Here is a 17,052-nt window from a genome sequence, read left to right as displayed (position 1 = left end):
ATCTCCACGATTTCCTCGAAGCATTTGGAGCTAATACGAGACAGAATTATGAAGCAGCATCGTCTCGTCGTTCTCAATTTCAATCGCGTACGCTATAGACCATGCGTCTAAATACCTTAGAGAGAATTGTTCATCTTGTGCTAATTAATCAAAGGAAACGCTACGACCTTGACGGTAGATGGCAACGCGACGGGCCGGCGGCCCTGAAGAAACGGAAACGCTACACTGTCCTCCACTGACAGGAGGCTCCGTCCCTTCTCACGTCGCGGCGCGGCGACCTTGTGGCGGCGCTCCGACGACGAAGAAGCAGAGCGGAGCCTCCCTTCCTTCTCTATCTTCGCGTTGTGAGCGGCCATACGGCGTCGCAGTAATCCTCCCAGTTCTCGTCCCCCTTCTCCGGGTAGCAGGAGGCGACCGGCGTGGAGGCGGAGCTCCGGGTCCACGCCCTGGCGCCCTGTGCCGCGCCGGCCTCGGATCGGAGCACACACCGCGGTGACCTCGGTCCGACGAGGTGCCGCCGGCCTCCCCATGAACTCCAGGCTCATCACCGCTGCGTATGCCTGCAACACGACCCGCTTCTGCCGCATGTCGGGTAGCGACAACTTCACCAGTCCAGCCTTCGGTCCAGTGCCGGCAGCCGTCCAACCCCAGCAGCGCCGCCGAGGAAATTCGTCCCTACGACGACGCGCGAGCACGTTTTCCGCCAACTTAGCCGTTGAACGCATCCATCTGGGCGAGTAGCTCCGCAGCTCACGGTCGGTGCCCATGCCGGCGGCGTGGCGCGCCGAACCACAGTGCCGCGACAGCGCCCTCCTGTCCGCGACAAAGCAGGCCGATGGCGCCGCCTCCTCTCTGGCGCTCCGGAACACGGCCTCGCACCGTCTATAGCCCAGGAGAGCAGGCGGCGGAGGCCACGACGGCGTGGCTGCCATCGATGAAGCCGGTCGGCCCAAACTAGAGGAGGACGGGATTCAATTTAGCGTCCCGGGGTGGACGGTAAATGAAATATCGTCCATCCCTAGGCCTCTCACAGCCGTCCGATCGCAGTCGTGCGGCCGAGATCGGCGCGGATAACTGCAGGCAGCGAACGGCCTCTTCGTCTTCCTCTCGCGACGGGCCCCAAGAGCTAGCGCGCGGCGCCCCCAGAAAGGCCACCCAGGATCACCGACAAAGACGGAGTCCGTCTCCGGAAGCTACCAGAAGGAAGCGACGGGCGTGGAGACTGATCGTGGGCTTGCCCGTGCCTGTCCACCTGGATGAGCAGGCGCCACCTCGTCGGGCCGCGCCACCGCTGTCAATTTGTCTTTTGTCAGAAAATTTGTCTTTTTTTTTTAATTTCTAGAGGAGAACGAATTTGACCCTGAAATTTTATATATAGATGAAGTAGGTTGAGATGCACATTCAAGATTTTTTTCAGAATTTTTTGAGACTTTTTTTAGTTGGATTGCACGGTGATTGCACCATAAGCTTGATTGCACATGATATGTCTCCGGTAAAGATGGTCGAAGACTAACTACTACGCCATCTCGCTGGAACACACACAGATATGGTGGGCGGCGTCCTCGGCGAGCAACCAGTGGTGCTTGCACCGTCTCCCAACAATAAGACATCGCAACCCAGTGGTGCTTGGGCAGCGGGGACGGGGAGGCGTTCAATCGCGTTCGTCGCGGCGGGCATCCAGATCTGCGGCCGCCGCATCGTTCTCTTCACGAGCCCCACTAGGCTACTACGTCCAAGGAGAAGCCAAATAGTATCGACGCCGCCGGCCGGCCACCCGGGCGTCTCCTTGCCCGGGCCCATGGACGCTCTGCCCAAACCAGAGTGCGCGCGGTCGAGCTGCTCATGGCGAAGGACCAGCATGCTCTCCCTCTGCATCGGCCCCCCGCTCTGAGCTCGAGCAACGTCGCCGGGGCCGGGCTGCATCATGTTCCCGCCGTCCTGGCGCCCGGCCTTCGGCTATCACAATGGAGATTGCTGCCATGCCCGCCCAGGCCACAGCTCGCGGTCGGTGCTAGTGCCGCCTGCTCATCGAGGAAGCAGCGAAATTGCGCCGCCTGCTGTCCGGAACACGTCCTCGTACCATCTAGGGCCCAAGAGAGCTGGCGGTGGAGGCCAGGGTGTCGTCCATGGCGCCGGCCGTCCCGAACCGGCGGGGACAGGATTCAATTTACCGTCCAGGGGGTGGACGGTAAATGAAATACCGTCCACCCCCAAGGCCTCTCGCAGCCGTCTGATCACGATTGATCGACCGAGATCGACGCGTATAACTGCAGGCAACGAAGGTCCTCTTCGTCTTCCTCTCGCGACGGGCCGCGCGGCGTTCTGTCCACGGCGACGACGCGCTGCAGCGTGGCGAGCATTATCGGCTCGCAATCACTGCCAGGATGATTTCAAGGAGGCGGCAGGCAAAGGAATAGGCAGCGTGGTGGCCGTGGCGTCCGACGGCGACGGCTCTCACCGCCGTCGGCCTCTCCTCGGCAGGGACCGAGAGCTGCTCACGCCACGCGACTGCGAGCAGCCGCTGGCCATGTGCGGCGGCGGCGTCCTTGAGCGGCCCCGCCGCCGACGCATTGGCCGCCGCCTAATTATTTTTCCTGATCACTGACATGATTCATCAGCGGAACACAATTGGGCATCTCGGATCTGAATGCGTCTCCTCTGCGGCCGGACCGCCAGAGATCGTGGCCTTGCTGGTGGCGCCACGGGCCGGGCAAGCAGCTCAAGCGCTTAGAGTGCTCAGATGCTGCCAATGGCCGGCCGCGTATCATCGCCGCCGTAGGCGTCTTCCACGATGACCCTGCGGCCATTGTCACCGTATGTGCAGCTCCGAATGGCCAGGAAGCCTCGTCGTCCTCCCAAACCACGGTTCGTCGCGTCGAGCTGGCGAGCAACGTTTCGATGCGGCAGGCTGAGAACCACGCGGGGGGTGGAAGAAGTCCGGCCCAGCACGCGCCGACTTTCTCGGCGAGCGTGAGCACCGGCCACCATCTCGGTTTCACACAACGAACCACGGGGAGTTCCTTCTTTCTCTGCCCTCAAAATCACAGCAGAAAGTCCTCGACGGCGGTCCAGCTTTACACGGCCATGGAGGCACGCTAGCTGCTCCTCGGCACCGCGGCCGGTGTGTGATGGGGGGCCGCCGGCCGGCCGGCCAGGCAACAGGCATGCCCGTACAGGAGCACGAGGACACGTGCACGCGTGCCGCCTCACCGGATACCGGTCTTGGTGTACAACGATCGGAAGCTGCGCTGTGGCCCTCGGGCCTCTATCTCCTGCTCGGAAGCCGTGAACGCCGGCGGCAGGGGTCGGCACGGCGTGGCTGCCATTGATGGCGCCGGCCGGGGCACGGGGTGGACTGTGTTTCACATCTACCGTCCGGGGCCCGGGGTGGACGGTAAATGAAATACCGTCCACCCCTAGGACTGTTGAAACCGCTGGATCGGTCTCGTACGGTCAGGATCGACTTCAACGTAGCATGACTTCCCCGCTGACTCACGCGCTCGTCGCCTCGGCCGCTCCAGAGAGCTGAGCCGCTGCCCGCTGACCAACCTCGTCGGGGAAGATAATCGCGACGCCGCACACCAGCCGTTCTCCTGCCATGGACGCTCGCGGGACCGACGGACGCCGCCGGGGCGCTGAACCGTACTGCGCATGAGCAAGACGCGGACGGCTGTGAGAGCTCGCTGTCCGTTGAGGTCACGCCGGTGAGGTTGCCATGCCATCGATGGCGCCGGGGAGCTCGAGCCCAGGAACTTCACGGCCCCGATCAAGTCCGGTTGCGAGGCAGCGAGTCCTCCCTTTCCACGCCGGCCGCCGGCCGTGAGGCTTTGGTGCAGATGAACGCCGTCTAGCTACGATCACTGCTAAAAACGTTGATTTGTCCCGGTTAGGAAACCGCTATTGTCTCGGTTTCCCAACCGGGAACGCCTGTCCGGGATAAAAGGGGGTGCCCTTTTGTCCCGGGTGTGGCAACCGGGACAAAAGGTACAGCCAGCGCCCACGTGGCTGGCGCACCCTTTTGTCCCGGTTGGTGTTACCAGCCGGGACAAAAGGTCCTCTTTTGTCCCGGTTGCCACACCCGGGACAAAAAGGCACCATTTTGTCCCGGTTGGTGTCTCCAACCGGGACAAAAGCCCCCTGTCCCCCTCGCTGGCCCGGCTAGCCGTTGGACTCGGGACAAAAGCCACCTATTGTCCCGGGCCCAAAGGCTGCCGGGACAAATGGCCAGGAACAAAGACCTGTTTTGTAGTAGTAGATAAGCGACGGACATGGAGACTTGAGCCCGGCAGGCCTCGCTGGCAGCCGCACGACGCCGACGCGAGCCGGCGAGCGTAGGTTCATTCCCCTCCACTGTGCATTTGCTAATGTGGAGTAGTACGTACTCCATTAGATTATTCGGCTGCATTGAATAATTAGCCAAGCATGTGAGATATACAGGATGGACGGCATGGATAGGGTTTCTCCAGTCCTCCTCTCCTCCATGGTCAAGATCGCTTCTCACAGGAAAGGACTCTGCCCATTTGTTATCCGCTGAATGTGTGTGCTGCAGTTGCTAATTGCCAATTGGGCACCATGGGGTCTCAACTAGCTAGGTCCATGAAAAGTCCGAGAAAACTTGAAGAACCCCGTGCGGTTGACTGATGAGTGATGACTGCTCTGACTCGTGATTTTTCCACTATACAGAAAAGGATGTTCCCAAGTCTTCTACTCTTTATAACTGATGATTAACTGCAGTTTCTTTCTAACATAAACTTGAAGAATGCCATTGGCACATGCGAATAAGTGTCAAAACGGCGAGATAACGAGAGGAATTGACGACAATGACAACAAACCTCACCGGTCAAAACTATCATCCAAATTCCAAACAACAGAGAGCTTCCAAAACAGTACCTATACCGACCAAGGCATGCAAAGCATCAACCATCAAGGGAACACGGAATGCATTTGCAGTAAAAAATGACTTGCATACATGGTTTTAAATAGCGGGCTATAACAAATAGCAGCGTATTTTTTTAATGGCTAAGAGGCTATAGCGGAGGCTATAGCGGATTATGACAAATAGCGGTTTACTACTAAATTATAAAAAATATAAATAATAGATGCGCAAAAATATAGTAATTAGCGAATTTTATAAACATAACTATATTTCTAGAGCCACAGGAACATTACTTAAGTTGACAATACAATAAAATTCATACAATCAAATATTCAGTTGTCCAAAAGACTAAAACAATAGCACTGAGATAAAGATAAGGCTATAGCGACGCTAAAGCTACGCCATTTAGTGCAGCTATAGCCCAATTTAGCGTCCATAGCTGCCATAGCGGCACAAATACAAATAGCGTAGCGGAAACCCTCTAAAAAGGCTATAGCGGAGCTATAGCAGAACTATAGCCGGCTATTTAAAACCATGCTTGCATATATTTCCTCCATTTGCATGTAACATTTTGGACATCCACACAATCTATAAACGAAACTTTTACTAGTAGCTCTGCTACAAAATATTTAGAGTGAAATGACCTAGTAGGATCCTCAACTAGGTCCATACAAAGTCTGAGAAAAGTTAAAAACCCCCAGTGCACTATAAAGTGTGAGATCTTCTTGAAATACGAATCCCCTTCTAACGTCGTGTTCTTCATCGTCCATGGATGATCTTCTAAAAACAAACGCGCCCGGTATAGTTTGACAACGGGAGTACGGCAGAAAACATTCGCCTCCTAAAAGTTGGAAATGGTAAGGCGACGGCCCATCCCTGGAGAAACGCCACCGCCCGGTCCCACGTCGCACGAGGCAACGAGATCCTCCAATCACGTGCGGGCGACGACGCGGTCAACAACATCTCTTCCTCTTGGTGGCGCCGCCTCGTCTCCGGGGCGTTGCTAATCCCCGCGCGCGCGTGCCAGTAACGATTCCAACAATCGATTTCCGACAACATGTTTTTTCCCTTTTGGAAAGCGTGCAGCAACTCCAAATTTCCTTCTCTGTGCGCGTCCCGACGTGTTACTGCCCACTATGTGAGCTGGCGCACGACGAGATGTTCGCGTTATCCGCTGTCCGGACTCCACGCGACGTCAGACTCCACGCACCCACGCGAGTCGTGATTTTTTTCACCCACCTCCTCCATGTGAATGACGTCACATGTATTTATTTTCTCTTTTCATTTTTTTGTTTTTCCTTTACGTTCCATAAGTGTTGTTTTTTTGTTTTCCAATTTTTCTTTTTTTACCTTCTATATGTCTGAAGTTTTTTTGACAACTTTTATATGGAAATGATACTAAAAAATTATACCAAGACTTGTGATTACAAGTTGCATGATAAATTTGTGCGTACAAAGGTTGTGTGAGAAATCTTCCAGATAACATCTTCATACAATTTGTGCTGAAAAGTTATCCTCTATAAGTTATTTTAAAAAGCTACGCATTAAATTTTGCATGTACTGTGACAGTTGTGCTAAAAAATTATTAATTTCAAGTTGTTAAGAAAAAATTATATGTAAAAGTTATGTACATCATAAAAAGTTATAATACGAATCTATAACTTTATCATACAAACTATAAATATAACTTTTTGTCATGTATTTTATGCGCATAAGTTTTTGGCTTTAATACACAACTTATGAATATAAATTATGTTGTTATACAACTTATGAATATAAATTATGTTGTTGTACAGATATATAGTTAGTATATAATTTTTGTTGTATAACTTTTTATAATATTTTAAATCACATGTATTTTGTATATGGTTTATATTTATATAAATTTGTCATATAGTTTTTTTATATTGAATGATGAAAGAGAATGAGGATGGCGTTGTCCACCTAGTGGTCGGGGAGGACTCCTTTGCGCTGTGCACGAGCAGCAGTGTTCGGAGGGGTGAAGGACAAAAAAAAAGGAAAAAGAATGGTGCGAGTCGAACAGTGGAAGTGGAAGTGGGAGGGGGTTGCACCAATTTTTTGGAAGGAAAAATAAAATAAAAAAGAAAAGAAAATAATAAGTACTCGTCGTGGCCGTGCCGCATGGCTCAGCAACTCGGTGGCGCCCAGCAGCTACCCGAAGTGAAGAATAAAAGAGGGAAAAAAATAGGATAGAAACCGATAAGATGAGTCATGATGGGGAAATAAAGAGTAAAAATCAGTTGATATATAAATGGTAGGACCCACGCACGTGTGCGGACGGTCGGAAAACCGAGCGCCGCGACGCTCGCGTGCCGAATTGGATTCCGCTCGTCTCCGCCTCGTAGCGGCGCAGCCACTCTTCCGCCTCTCTGGCAGAACGCCTAGCAACGGCGGCCACGCAGCCATTCACTTCCAGCCGCCGCTCGTCTTTCTCGACCGGCGGGAGGTAGGAGATGATGGGCGTGGAGGAGTACTCCCAGGTCCACGCCATGGCCACCTGCTCGAAGAGCTCGAGGTCGCTCTCGTACACGTCGTTGGCCTCGTCGTTGGTCGGGTGGTCGTCGAGCATGGGGTCGCGGAGCACGGAGACGATTAGGAGGACTGGAGGAGCTTGTGGACGTCATCGCCCCGCTCTGGTTCCTGTAGCGGAAGATGTCCAGCGTCATCTCCCCTTCCGCGTTGATGTTCGGGTGGTACACCTGAGGATGATGGATGGCACGATAAGAGATCGTCGGATCGATTGAAATAAACAAACCGAGAAAGAAGAGGAATTAATCCATGCATAAAATTGTTGGAGTGCGCTGCGCACCTTGGTTTTGAAGGTGATCTTTGGGGGCTTGAAGGGGTAATCGGCGACGAAGTCGACGTCCACGGGGAACGTCCCTCCGGCGTATGGGCTGCCGTCGCCCGTCGGAGCCGTCGATGACCACCTCCCAGTGGAGGAGGTCCGTCACCGGCGACGCGCCGGGGCGGCAGAACGCCGGCGGGTCGAGCCATATCATGCGGAGCTCCCTCCGGATCCGCCTTCTGAGAGGCTCCTCCAATCCCATTCTCCCTCACTACCAGGTTCGCCTGATGATCAGTCGCCGTGTCGCCTACAGGTGAAGGAAACCCTATTCCTTCAGGCCAAGGCTGCGTTGGTACTCGATACGGACGTGCTAGCGCTGGAGAGATCGATCGCGTCCCGGTGTCCACGCGGCATCCGACCTGCGAGATCAATGTATAGGCGGTATTCCGTGTCCGATTCTAATGTTGTGGAGTGCCTCTTCGGCGATACGACTTCGGAGGCACAGTACCTACCTACCGGAGAAAAAAAAAGGAAAGGTACGTGGGATGTGATTCAGACTTCACAGATACAAGAGTATGATGCAGGAAACGGGTAAGCAACCATTTGCCAGCAATCAACTTGCCTTAGGAAATTAAAATGATTCAGCACCGATAACCTTAAAACTTTAGTAACCAAGAATCCAAGATAAATTAAAATGACCAGCAATCACCCTCTTTCACTGTTCCACAAGAGACTCGCTCCATGGCCAGACGACCTCCCCTTGAGTTGACCCTTGCATTCCTCGGCGGCGGCGAGGCGCTTCTCCTCCTCAGCCTTCCGTCGTGTCGTATGCCCTCCGGCGGCGCAGCATCCAGCATACATGTTTCATGATAGGAGAGATCGGTTCACTTTTTTTTTATTTAAAAAAAGCAGATCGGTTCACTTCGAATTCGAATTTTGTTCTGACTTTTTCTTCCCTGGAGGCGGTTCCGAGCCGTGGGCTTTACTGGGCTCACTCGTCACTGCTACACAACACTGATTGGCGTAGACACGGCAGGCTACCACAACCGAGACCCAATTCACATGTAACAAATTCAATCGCGTCCCAGCAGCCAGCATACATACATGTTTCACAAATTCATTTCTTCACTCGGGCACCTCAAGAGCGAGGCAACGAGGGCAGAGCACAGCTCCAACCGCTGCACACCCTCAGGACTCGGTTCATCGGAATCTAACATATGACCTGCACGGCCGCACCACATCCTCATCAAGGCTACCTATATAGTTATCTGCTGTACATTTTTTTTATATATACACATCGAGCATGGTACAACATTTATTAATTCAATTATCAGGTCAACTTAGAGTTCCGATTTAAGGATAACCACCTGAACTTTATGCTGACAGCAACCAGCGCAGCTGCGGTACACATCAGACCCCAACACCCGTTTGGTTGGTTCCCACGTCAAAACAGGGAGTCAAGGTACGAGTAGTTGTACAAGCGGCCGAACTGAAGCAGGCTGCCGTACACCCTGTCCCAGACCCCGACGAAAAGCATGCCGGTGTCGGGGCTGAAGGACATGCCGGATATCTCGCCAAAGAAGTCCAGCTCTTGCCTTCTGTTGTAGTCGCTCTTCACGTCGTAGATGTGGACAAAGTCGGCTGGTTCCGCCATCGACATGAACTGCCCATCCGAGGTGAAGCAGATAGACCGGATGGCTCCTAGGTTACCCCTCAAAACATGGACGGCTTTGGAGAGGTTCCTCGTGTCCCAGATCCGGCATGTCTTGTCTTGGTTACCAGTAGCAAACGTTCGCCCATCAGGGCTCCAAGCCGATGCAAATGAGTAGTCCCGATGACCTTTTATGGAATGAAGAGTCTGCAAGTGAACCAGAGAAAATGGTGAACTCAATCGCATGTCCCTACCAGCATTTTCATGCGAAGGATCTATTGATCTGAGCTTAGTTAGCATCCTCATGGCGACTGAATACCTTTCCGGAGCTGGCATCGATAAGTAAACCATCAGGGTCATCCCCCACAATAACAACCACCTTTCTGTCAGGACTCAATGAAGTATGCTGCATCAACAAAATATACATAGTAAGAACAGATACAGTAATAAAAGTATGGAAACATTCCACTGAATTTAACCTACTATCTATCATGTTCATATTGATATTGGACCAATTCATTCTCGTAGCAATAAGAAAGATCGTAAAGGATTCCATGGTTGTTATGTGAAATGTGCCAGCGGGGCAATGCCATTCTTTCTTTTATTAATCATTATATCTAGAATATAAGAAGCTATTAGCATATATCAACATATAAATTGGTATATGAGTAAATTCAAGGTGGACCGGTTGGGGTTGGAGTTATGGTCGGAGAAAGCAGCACTTCAAGACTGGGATGGGCCTCACGCCTCAGGGAAGCAGACCAACCCTCTTTCTAATCTTCTGTTCTACTCCCTCCGTTCGGAAATGATCTACATATTTTGACTAGAGAAAGTCATTCGAAGTAAAGTTTGAATTTTATTAATCACTTAGAATATAATGTCAATTACGAATAACTCAATGTCATCTCAAAACCTCTTTGAATACATATGTATTGACATAAATTTTATAAACTAATTATACATATAATTTAACTAATTATTAGTCAAAGTTTATAAAGTTTGACTTTTTCTAGTCAAAATACGTAGATCATTTCCGGACGGAGGGAGTACTTAGTAGGTGATGTACTTTAAGGCCGTTGGAGAGAGCAGCAAATCAGAGGCTAATCCGAGGGCTCCTAACTAGTTTAGTCCAGCTGGTATTGTGTTGATGCAATAACACACTCACTTTCTCATCCCCTGGGGTAGAGGAATTGAGGAAGGTGAAATGCATCTCATCTTGCTTTGAGCAGCTATCAGGGACAAGAATTGATTTTCATGGAAGTGAGGTCATAGCCATGAACTTGGGACCTGATCAAGTGGTCATAGCTATCAGGGACCTGATCATAGCCATGAGCTTGCCTATGAAGTATCTCTGTGTGCCTCTTCATTTTTCCAAACTTAAGAGGGAAGAAACAACCAGTAGTTGACAAGATAATTGAGCTCCCAAAATGGGCTAGCGCTATTTTATGAAGGATGGCTAGTGGCAATCGAGGGGAGGGCGAATCAAGAAAAATCAAGAGAGCATACGCATCGTAGATCTCCCAGTCGCTGTACCGCCAGTGGTAGGCGACGAGACGGCGGAGACGGAGGCGCGCCGTGCAGGGATAATCCAGGGAGCGCAACAGGGGCCGCCCGCCGTTGGTGGAGTCCGCTAGAGCTCGCTCTTGCTCGCCGGAGCCAGCTACCGCCTGCTCGCCTTCGTTGGAGTCCGGCATCGGTGTCGGGAAGGTGTTGATTTTCTTCAACTACGTCGGTGTGTGCTGCTGCTGTTGGGGGGCTTGGGGCTGGGAGAAATGGTGAGCCAGGAGAGGAGGACGCTGGAGAGGGGGGAAATACCCAGGTATTTAAGGAGGGGAGGGGGAGGGGTGGGGAAATACCCACGTATTTAAGTGCTTGATATGGGGTAGTGACTAGTGAGGAATGTGCCGGTTCAAAAGAAATGACCCGGTCCCAAGAAAATGTGGTAAGATAAAATGGTAAGTTAATCTAAAAAAAAGGGAAATAATCTAATCTAGTTATAAAAAATCAAAGAATAACCTAATTATAAATTAATACTTCATCTCCCAACCCAACAATCAATAAATATTTAACCCACGTAAAATATTAAATTGGCATATTGAAATGATGAATCAAGGTTCACGAATTGATTTATAAATCAGTTTTATGAAAATATTGAGGCTTTATTTGGATGTTGCTATTCAAGGTTTGCGAGGAAATTTGGATTGAGGGCTTCCGGCGCGCAATTTCAGACAACAGATTTATTTCCTTTCTTGGAAAATTTTTTCTCTGCAATTCTTGTTTGGAAAGTTATAATTTCTAAATAAACTTTTACATATAAATTTTTATACACACCTTTTAAGAAATAAATTTGCATCATAACTTTACGATACATATAACTTTTACGTATAATTCATTCTTAACAACTCTTTTGAAAAAATAACTTTTTAACACTTGTATGATGTTATCTATACTGGGAAGATTTCTCGATCTTTTTACGCACAAGTTCATCACACAACTTCTGAGTATAAATATTTGGTGCACTTTTTAGTATGATTTTTATAAAGAAGTTGTCAAGAGAACTTCAACACTTAATAGAACATGAAAAAAGAAAACCTGAAAAGGAAAAGAAATATAGCACTCACACCACATATAATAGGGAAAAATAGAAATGAAAAAAAAGAAAACAAAGGAATATGTGGGTGGCTAGAGACAGCTCCACCGTGGCTGTCGCGTCGCGTGCTAGGAAGCGATGTAGTAGCCCGCGATTGTAGATTTAAGCCCCCTTTGGCATAGCTCCACCTGGAGGGGCTTCAGCTCCGTGACACATTATCAGGCACAGGGCCATCTCCAAGAATTTGAGGCCCCAGTGCGAAATGAAAATTGGAACCCTAAATTTTTTATAAAGATACTTGAGTTGGTGCTTGTAATGTCTCTTCTTAAGCATTTTAGAACTTTTTATTTTTATTTTTAGTACACATGATGAGGATTGACCGCTTGAGTGTCGGTGTCCTGACCCGGCGGTCCGGATCCCAACTAGTAATGCTGCGTGTTTCCTCGTCCCAGATATTGATGCAAGAGGCAACACAGTAACGCATGGGTTTATCCTGGTTCCGGCCGCGGGGCCGTACGTCCAGCAAGGGGGTGTGCGAGGGCACTGTATTATCTTGCACCGGAGGTGCATGTAGTAGGGGGTACAAGCAAGGCGAGAGAGGGAGGGAAGCTCCCAGGTCTCTGCTAGAGGAGAAGTCGATTGAGGCGAGTGCCAATATCGGGTGCTCAGTGGTACTGATCGTATGACGATGATCGCGACGTCGTTGATGATGGCGTCCCCTTTTAAAGGAAGCCCGCCTCCTCCTTTTATAGTCACAAGGAGGGACGGTGTACATGCGCAGGGGATCGTGGAAGTCGTCGTTTTCCCCCGAATCGTTGGGGGGGGGCAGTGGTCGAACACTGTAGGAAGTACACTGTAGGGCATGGCGTCGGGCGTGGCAGTCGTCCTGGGTATCGTCCTTGATCTTGTGGAGATCGCGCTGGCGTCCTGCCAGCCTCAGCAGGCGGCGTGGTCGTCGTTGTAGGGTGTACAGTCCTCCAAATGTGGCATGGTGGCACTCCGTGGGCCCTGCAGGTCAGGGTCTTGCATACATATGTGTGCCAGCGGTAACGGGGCGCGTGGTGGTCCCGTACCCCCCTGGGCGAAGCGCTAGCGCGTGCACTAAGAAGGTCCGGGAGTCACATGGAGATCCCGGACCCCTCGAGGGGAGAGGTCTGGGCCTCCGGCTGCTAGTGCTGAGCATCCCTCCTTGAGGGGCATGTGGCGACGCCAGACCCCTTCCCGAGCAGGGGGCGGGTCCGGGGCCATACATGTGGTGAGGTGGAGTTCGGTCAGCAGGAGTTGGTAGAATAGTGATGGGAGCTGTGCCGAGCACGTCTCGTCCTGCGTCGCAGGTTCCACAGTGCCGCCACAGCGTTCGGGATGGCGAAGCAGTGACCGGAGTTGGCGGACGGGACTCCGGTCACAGCCACTGTGGGGAATGGTAATCTGACGCCATCTGTCCTGGGCGCTGTGAGGAGTGGTTGGCATTCAATGCCTCCGTACGACGGGCGGGTGAGCGGCATGACCGTTTTGTCTCCTTCGTCCAGGGGGTGGCCTCGAGCGAGGCGGAGATGATTCGCCCTGCTCGAGGGTAGGTTCGCTACCCTCGAGCGAGGCGGCGATGTGTTGCCCGCTCGAGGGTCTCGATGGGAGCCCTCGAGCGAGGCGGAGATCGCCCCGCGGGTCCGAGGGGGGTGCGGATGGGCCGCGTGCTGAGCTTTTTTGAGTCCTTTCCTTTCTTCCAGATTGGAAGGAGGCCGTGGGCCTTCGTTGGCTCAGTCGGCTAACATGTGTTTGTGTTTTTAGGGTGACTTGGGTACCCCGATTAGGGTGTCCCTAATCGTGGTCCCTGACAGTAGCCCCCGAGGCTTTGGTCGAGTCAAGGGATTCGGCCAAAGGGTATTCATGCGATTTTACCCCTTGAAGTGATCGATTGGCGTTGTGCTTTCGCCAGGCGCACCTGGGTGCCAGCCCAGCGGATGTGACAACTCGTCGGTCGGGGTAGTGCGCCTGCGAAGAGAGTACTTCGAGGCACGCGCCCCTTTTTGTTTTGTTCCGGGGACAAGGCGCGTCAGTGTGCCGAGCGGGCCAGGGCCACGATGGCGCCTGCTGCTCTACAGCCGGTGCATTCGCCACGCTGTCCCGTGCTCAGGGTCTCGGCCCCGCTTCCCCTGGTCGCCTTGCAATGCGCCGTTTGAGGGCAGTTGGCCAGCGCCGATGCTGCGCCGCTCAGCGTCCAAGGGCTCAGCTTTGCTTAGTCTCGTCATGTCTCAGCACGGTAGCCGAGGGTATCTTTCGCTCGTGGAGAGCCGTGCCGTCACGGGCAGTACAAGCCTTCGCCCTTCGACAGGCTTGAAGCTTGGCGCCCGACGCAGCTATAAATAGGGGTTGTGGGACTTCCTTTCCTCTCCAACTCCCCTGCTCCTACTTCTAGCATCACCTAAGTCTCGTAATGTTTTCCTTCGCCTTTCACGACCGGCCCCCGGACGGGGTGGCCTGGCCTTTCTAGGCTTTGATGCTAGAAGAATGCTTGCGAGCGTTGGGGGAAAGCCGGAGGGGGCGTGCGTACCATCCCTTAGCTTCAATGGGATCAGCAGAAGAGCTCTGGGCCCATGGGGTCCTGCTTTTGCGATGTCCCTTAGCCTGAAGGGGGATGGAGACGTCTGACCATGGTGTTGGTGCCAGATTTGGTGGCTGTTCTTCACATCGTCCCCCTTGGCGACAAGGTTGCTCTCGGGGAGACGGTGTGGAGGGTGCTGCCCGCCAGCTTGACCCCCCGCAGGGTCTTCGATGGAGGAGATGCTAGAAAAAAGCTTGCGAGGAGGGCATCCCTCTGGACCCGTACGGTCTGGGGGCTGTTCCTCGCAATCCCTAGCGGCCTGGCCGTCGCGCCAGCCAGGGGCTCGGTGCTCTTCTTCGTCGCTCACTCCTCCCCAAGACAGGGAAAATTGCCATGCAAGTGGCAATGCGTTTGTACTTTTCGACGGCTTTAAGCCGATAGCCCTTTGTAATCTTTGTTTGTAAAGAGCAATGAAGTCTCCTTCTCCTTCGCGGAGAGGACGACCAAAAGTGTATGGGTGGGTGCCACCCCTGCAGGAGATTTTGATCCTCAAATGTGTGAAGTTTCCTCCGTGGGGGCGCGTCAGCGCACCCGCGGGTGTAGCCCCCGAGGCCTTGGAGAAGTGTTTGTACTCGTCCAAGGGCTATAAACGTCGTCTCGCTTAGTTGCCAGGCGTACCTCAGTGTTCGTGCGCATCCGAGCCCTCGAGGGTCCGGAAGGTTCCCAAAAATAAACAAGTAAAGCGTACTTCTTTATTATTTCGGGAAATCGAAAATGCGAGTACAAACGATGTACAAATAGCTCGAAACTCTAAGGATAGAAGCGACGTAGCTGCTGTATGTTCCAAACATTGGTGAAGACTTCGCCGTTTTTGTTCGCCAGCTTGTACGTGCCGGGCTTGAGCACCTCGGCGATGATGTATGGGCCTTCCCACGGTGGTGAAAGCTTGTGGCGGCCCCTGCTGTCCTGTCGAAGCCTCAGCACCAAGTCCCCTTGTTGAGGTCTCGGCGCCGGACTCTCTGCGCTTGATATCTTCTCAAAGACTGCTGGTAGCGCGCAGAGTGTAGGAGTGCCACGTCTCGAGCCTCATCCACTTGATCCAGCGAGTCGTCGCGGGCTCGCTGGTTCTGCTGCTCTTGATAGGCTTTGAGCCTTGGTGACCCGTACTCCAGGTCCGTCGGGAGTATGGCCTCGGCGCCATAGACGAGGAAGAACGGGGTAAAACCCGTGGCTCTGCTTGGGGTCGTCCTCAGGCTCCAAATAACCGAGGGTAACTCTGTGAGCCACCTCCCGCCAAACTTGTTCAACTTGTTAAAGATTCTTGGTTTCAGTCCTTGGAGGATCATGCCATTGGCACGCTCCACTTGCCCATTCGTCTGTGGGTGCGCCATAGCCGACCAGTCCACATGTATGTGGAAGCTGTCGCAGAACGCCAAAAACTTCTTGCCTGTGAACTGGGTGCCGTTGTCGGTGATGATCGAGTTCGGGACCCCGAACCTGAAGACGATGTCGGTAAAGAACAGAACGGCTTGCTCGGATTTAATCTTGCCGATGGGTTGAGCCTCGATCCACTTGGAGAATTTGTCAACTGCCACCAGCAAGTGGGTGAAGCCCCCGGGTGCCTTCTACAGCGGGCCGACGAGGTCCAATCCCCACACGGCAAACGGCTACGTGATGGGGATGGTCTGCAGAGCGTGGGCCGGGAGGTGTGTCTTTCGAGCGTAGAACTGGCAACCCACGCAGGTCCGCACAAGGTCGGTGGCGTCGGCGACCGTGGTGGGCCAGTAAAAACCTTGCCGAAACGTGTTACCCACGAGGATGCGCGGCGCGGCGTGGTGACCGCAGGTGCCAGCGTGGATGTCACGGATCAGCTCTTTGCCCTCAGGGATGGAGATGCGTCGCTGCAAGACGCCCGAGGGACTGCGCTTGTACAGCTTGTGGTCGATTAAGACGAAGGACTTGGCCTGCCTAGCGAGGCACCGCGACTGAGCGCGGTTCGAGGGTAGGAACCCTCGAATCATCTAGTCAAGGTACTGGGTGCACCAATCTTGCGAAGTGGGGGCCTCGTCGATCTCCATTGCTTCGGCATCGTCCGCGGAGGAGGTCTCGAAGTCAATGTCCATGGGCTCGGCCTTGTCCGCCGGGGGGTTCCCGCCAGAGGGCCCGGCGGTCGAGGGGCCTGGCTCCGCCGGATCCTTGAATTCGACGGAGGGCTTGGTGACGTCGCGAGCGAAGATGTTCGGGGGGACAGTGGTCCGCCCCGACGCGATCTTGGCTAGTTCGTCGGCATCCTCGTTGTACTTGCGCGGAACATGATTGAGTTCTAGGCTGTCGAATTTGTCCTGGAGGCAGCGCACTGCTTTGTAGTATGCCTCCATCTTCGGGTCGTGGCAGCTAGACTCCTTCATCACTTGGTCGATGACGAGTTGAGAGTCACCGCGCACGTCGAGGCGTTTGACGCCGAGCTCGATGGCAATGCGGAGGCCACTGAGGAGGGCCTCGTACTCCGCCATATTGTTAGACGCAGGGAAGTGCAAGCGTATTACGTATCGCATGTGATCTCCGAGGGGTGAGATGAAGAGGA

General features: G+C 53.0%; 1 protein-coding gene and 1 pseudogene across 1 annotated transcript; both read right to left on the bottom strand.

The window, feature by feature from the left end:
• Positions 1–2,359: 2,359 nt before the first annotated feature.
• Positions 2,360–7,947, bottom strand: LOC120640332 (annotated as a pseudogene).
• Positions 7,948–8,782: 835 nt separating this feature from the next.
• Positions 8,783–11,030, bottom strand: LOC120640331 (uncharacterized WD repeat-containing protein C2A9.03-like). The gene is made up of 3 exons (XM_039916172.1): positions 10,843–11,030; positions 9,656–9,857; positions 8,783–9,543 (listed from the first exon to the last, which is right to left on the bottom strand). Exons 1-3 carry the CDS (start codon positions 11,028–11,030, stop codon positions 9,130–9,132), a joined length of 804 nt encoding a protein of 267 aa, XP_039772106.1. The 3' UTR covers positions 8,783–9,129.
• Between the last annotated feature and the right edge of the window lie 6,022 nt (positions 11,031–17,052).

Source organism: Panicum virgatum, chromosome 7K, assembly GCF_016808335.1.
Source record: "Panicum virgatum strain AP13 chromosome 7K, P.virgatum_v5, whole genome shotgun sequence".
Taxonomy (NCBI): Eukaryota; Viridiplantae; Streptophyta; class Magnoliopsida; order Poales; family Poaceae; genus Panicum; species Panicum virgatum.
The sequence above is the reverse complement of the archived record's forward strand: the minus strand, read 5'-3'. Positions and strand labels throughout refer to the sequence as shown.

Coding starts and splice junctions, on each gene's coding strand:
- LOC120640331 (XM_039916172.1), bottom strand. CDS start 11,030: ATGCCGGACTCCAACGAAGGCGAGCAGGCGGTAGCTGGCTCCGGCGAG. Junction 9,858..10,842: donor GACTGGGAGATCTACGATGC/GTATGCTCTCTT, acceptor TATTGCTACGAG/AATGAATTGGTCCAATATCA. Junction 9,544..9,655: donor TCGATGCCAGCTCCGGAAAG/GTATTCAGTCGC, acceptor GTTCACTTGCAG/ACTCTTCATTCCATAAAAGG.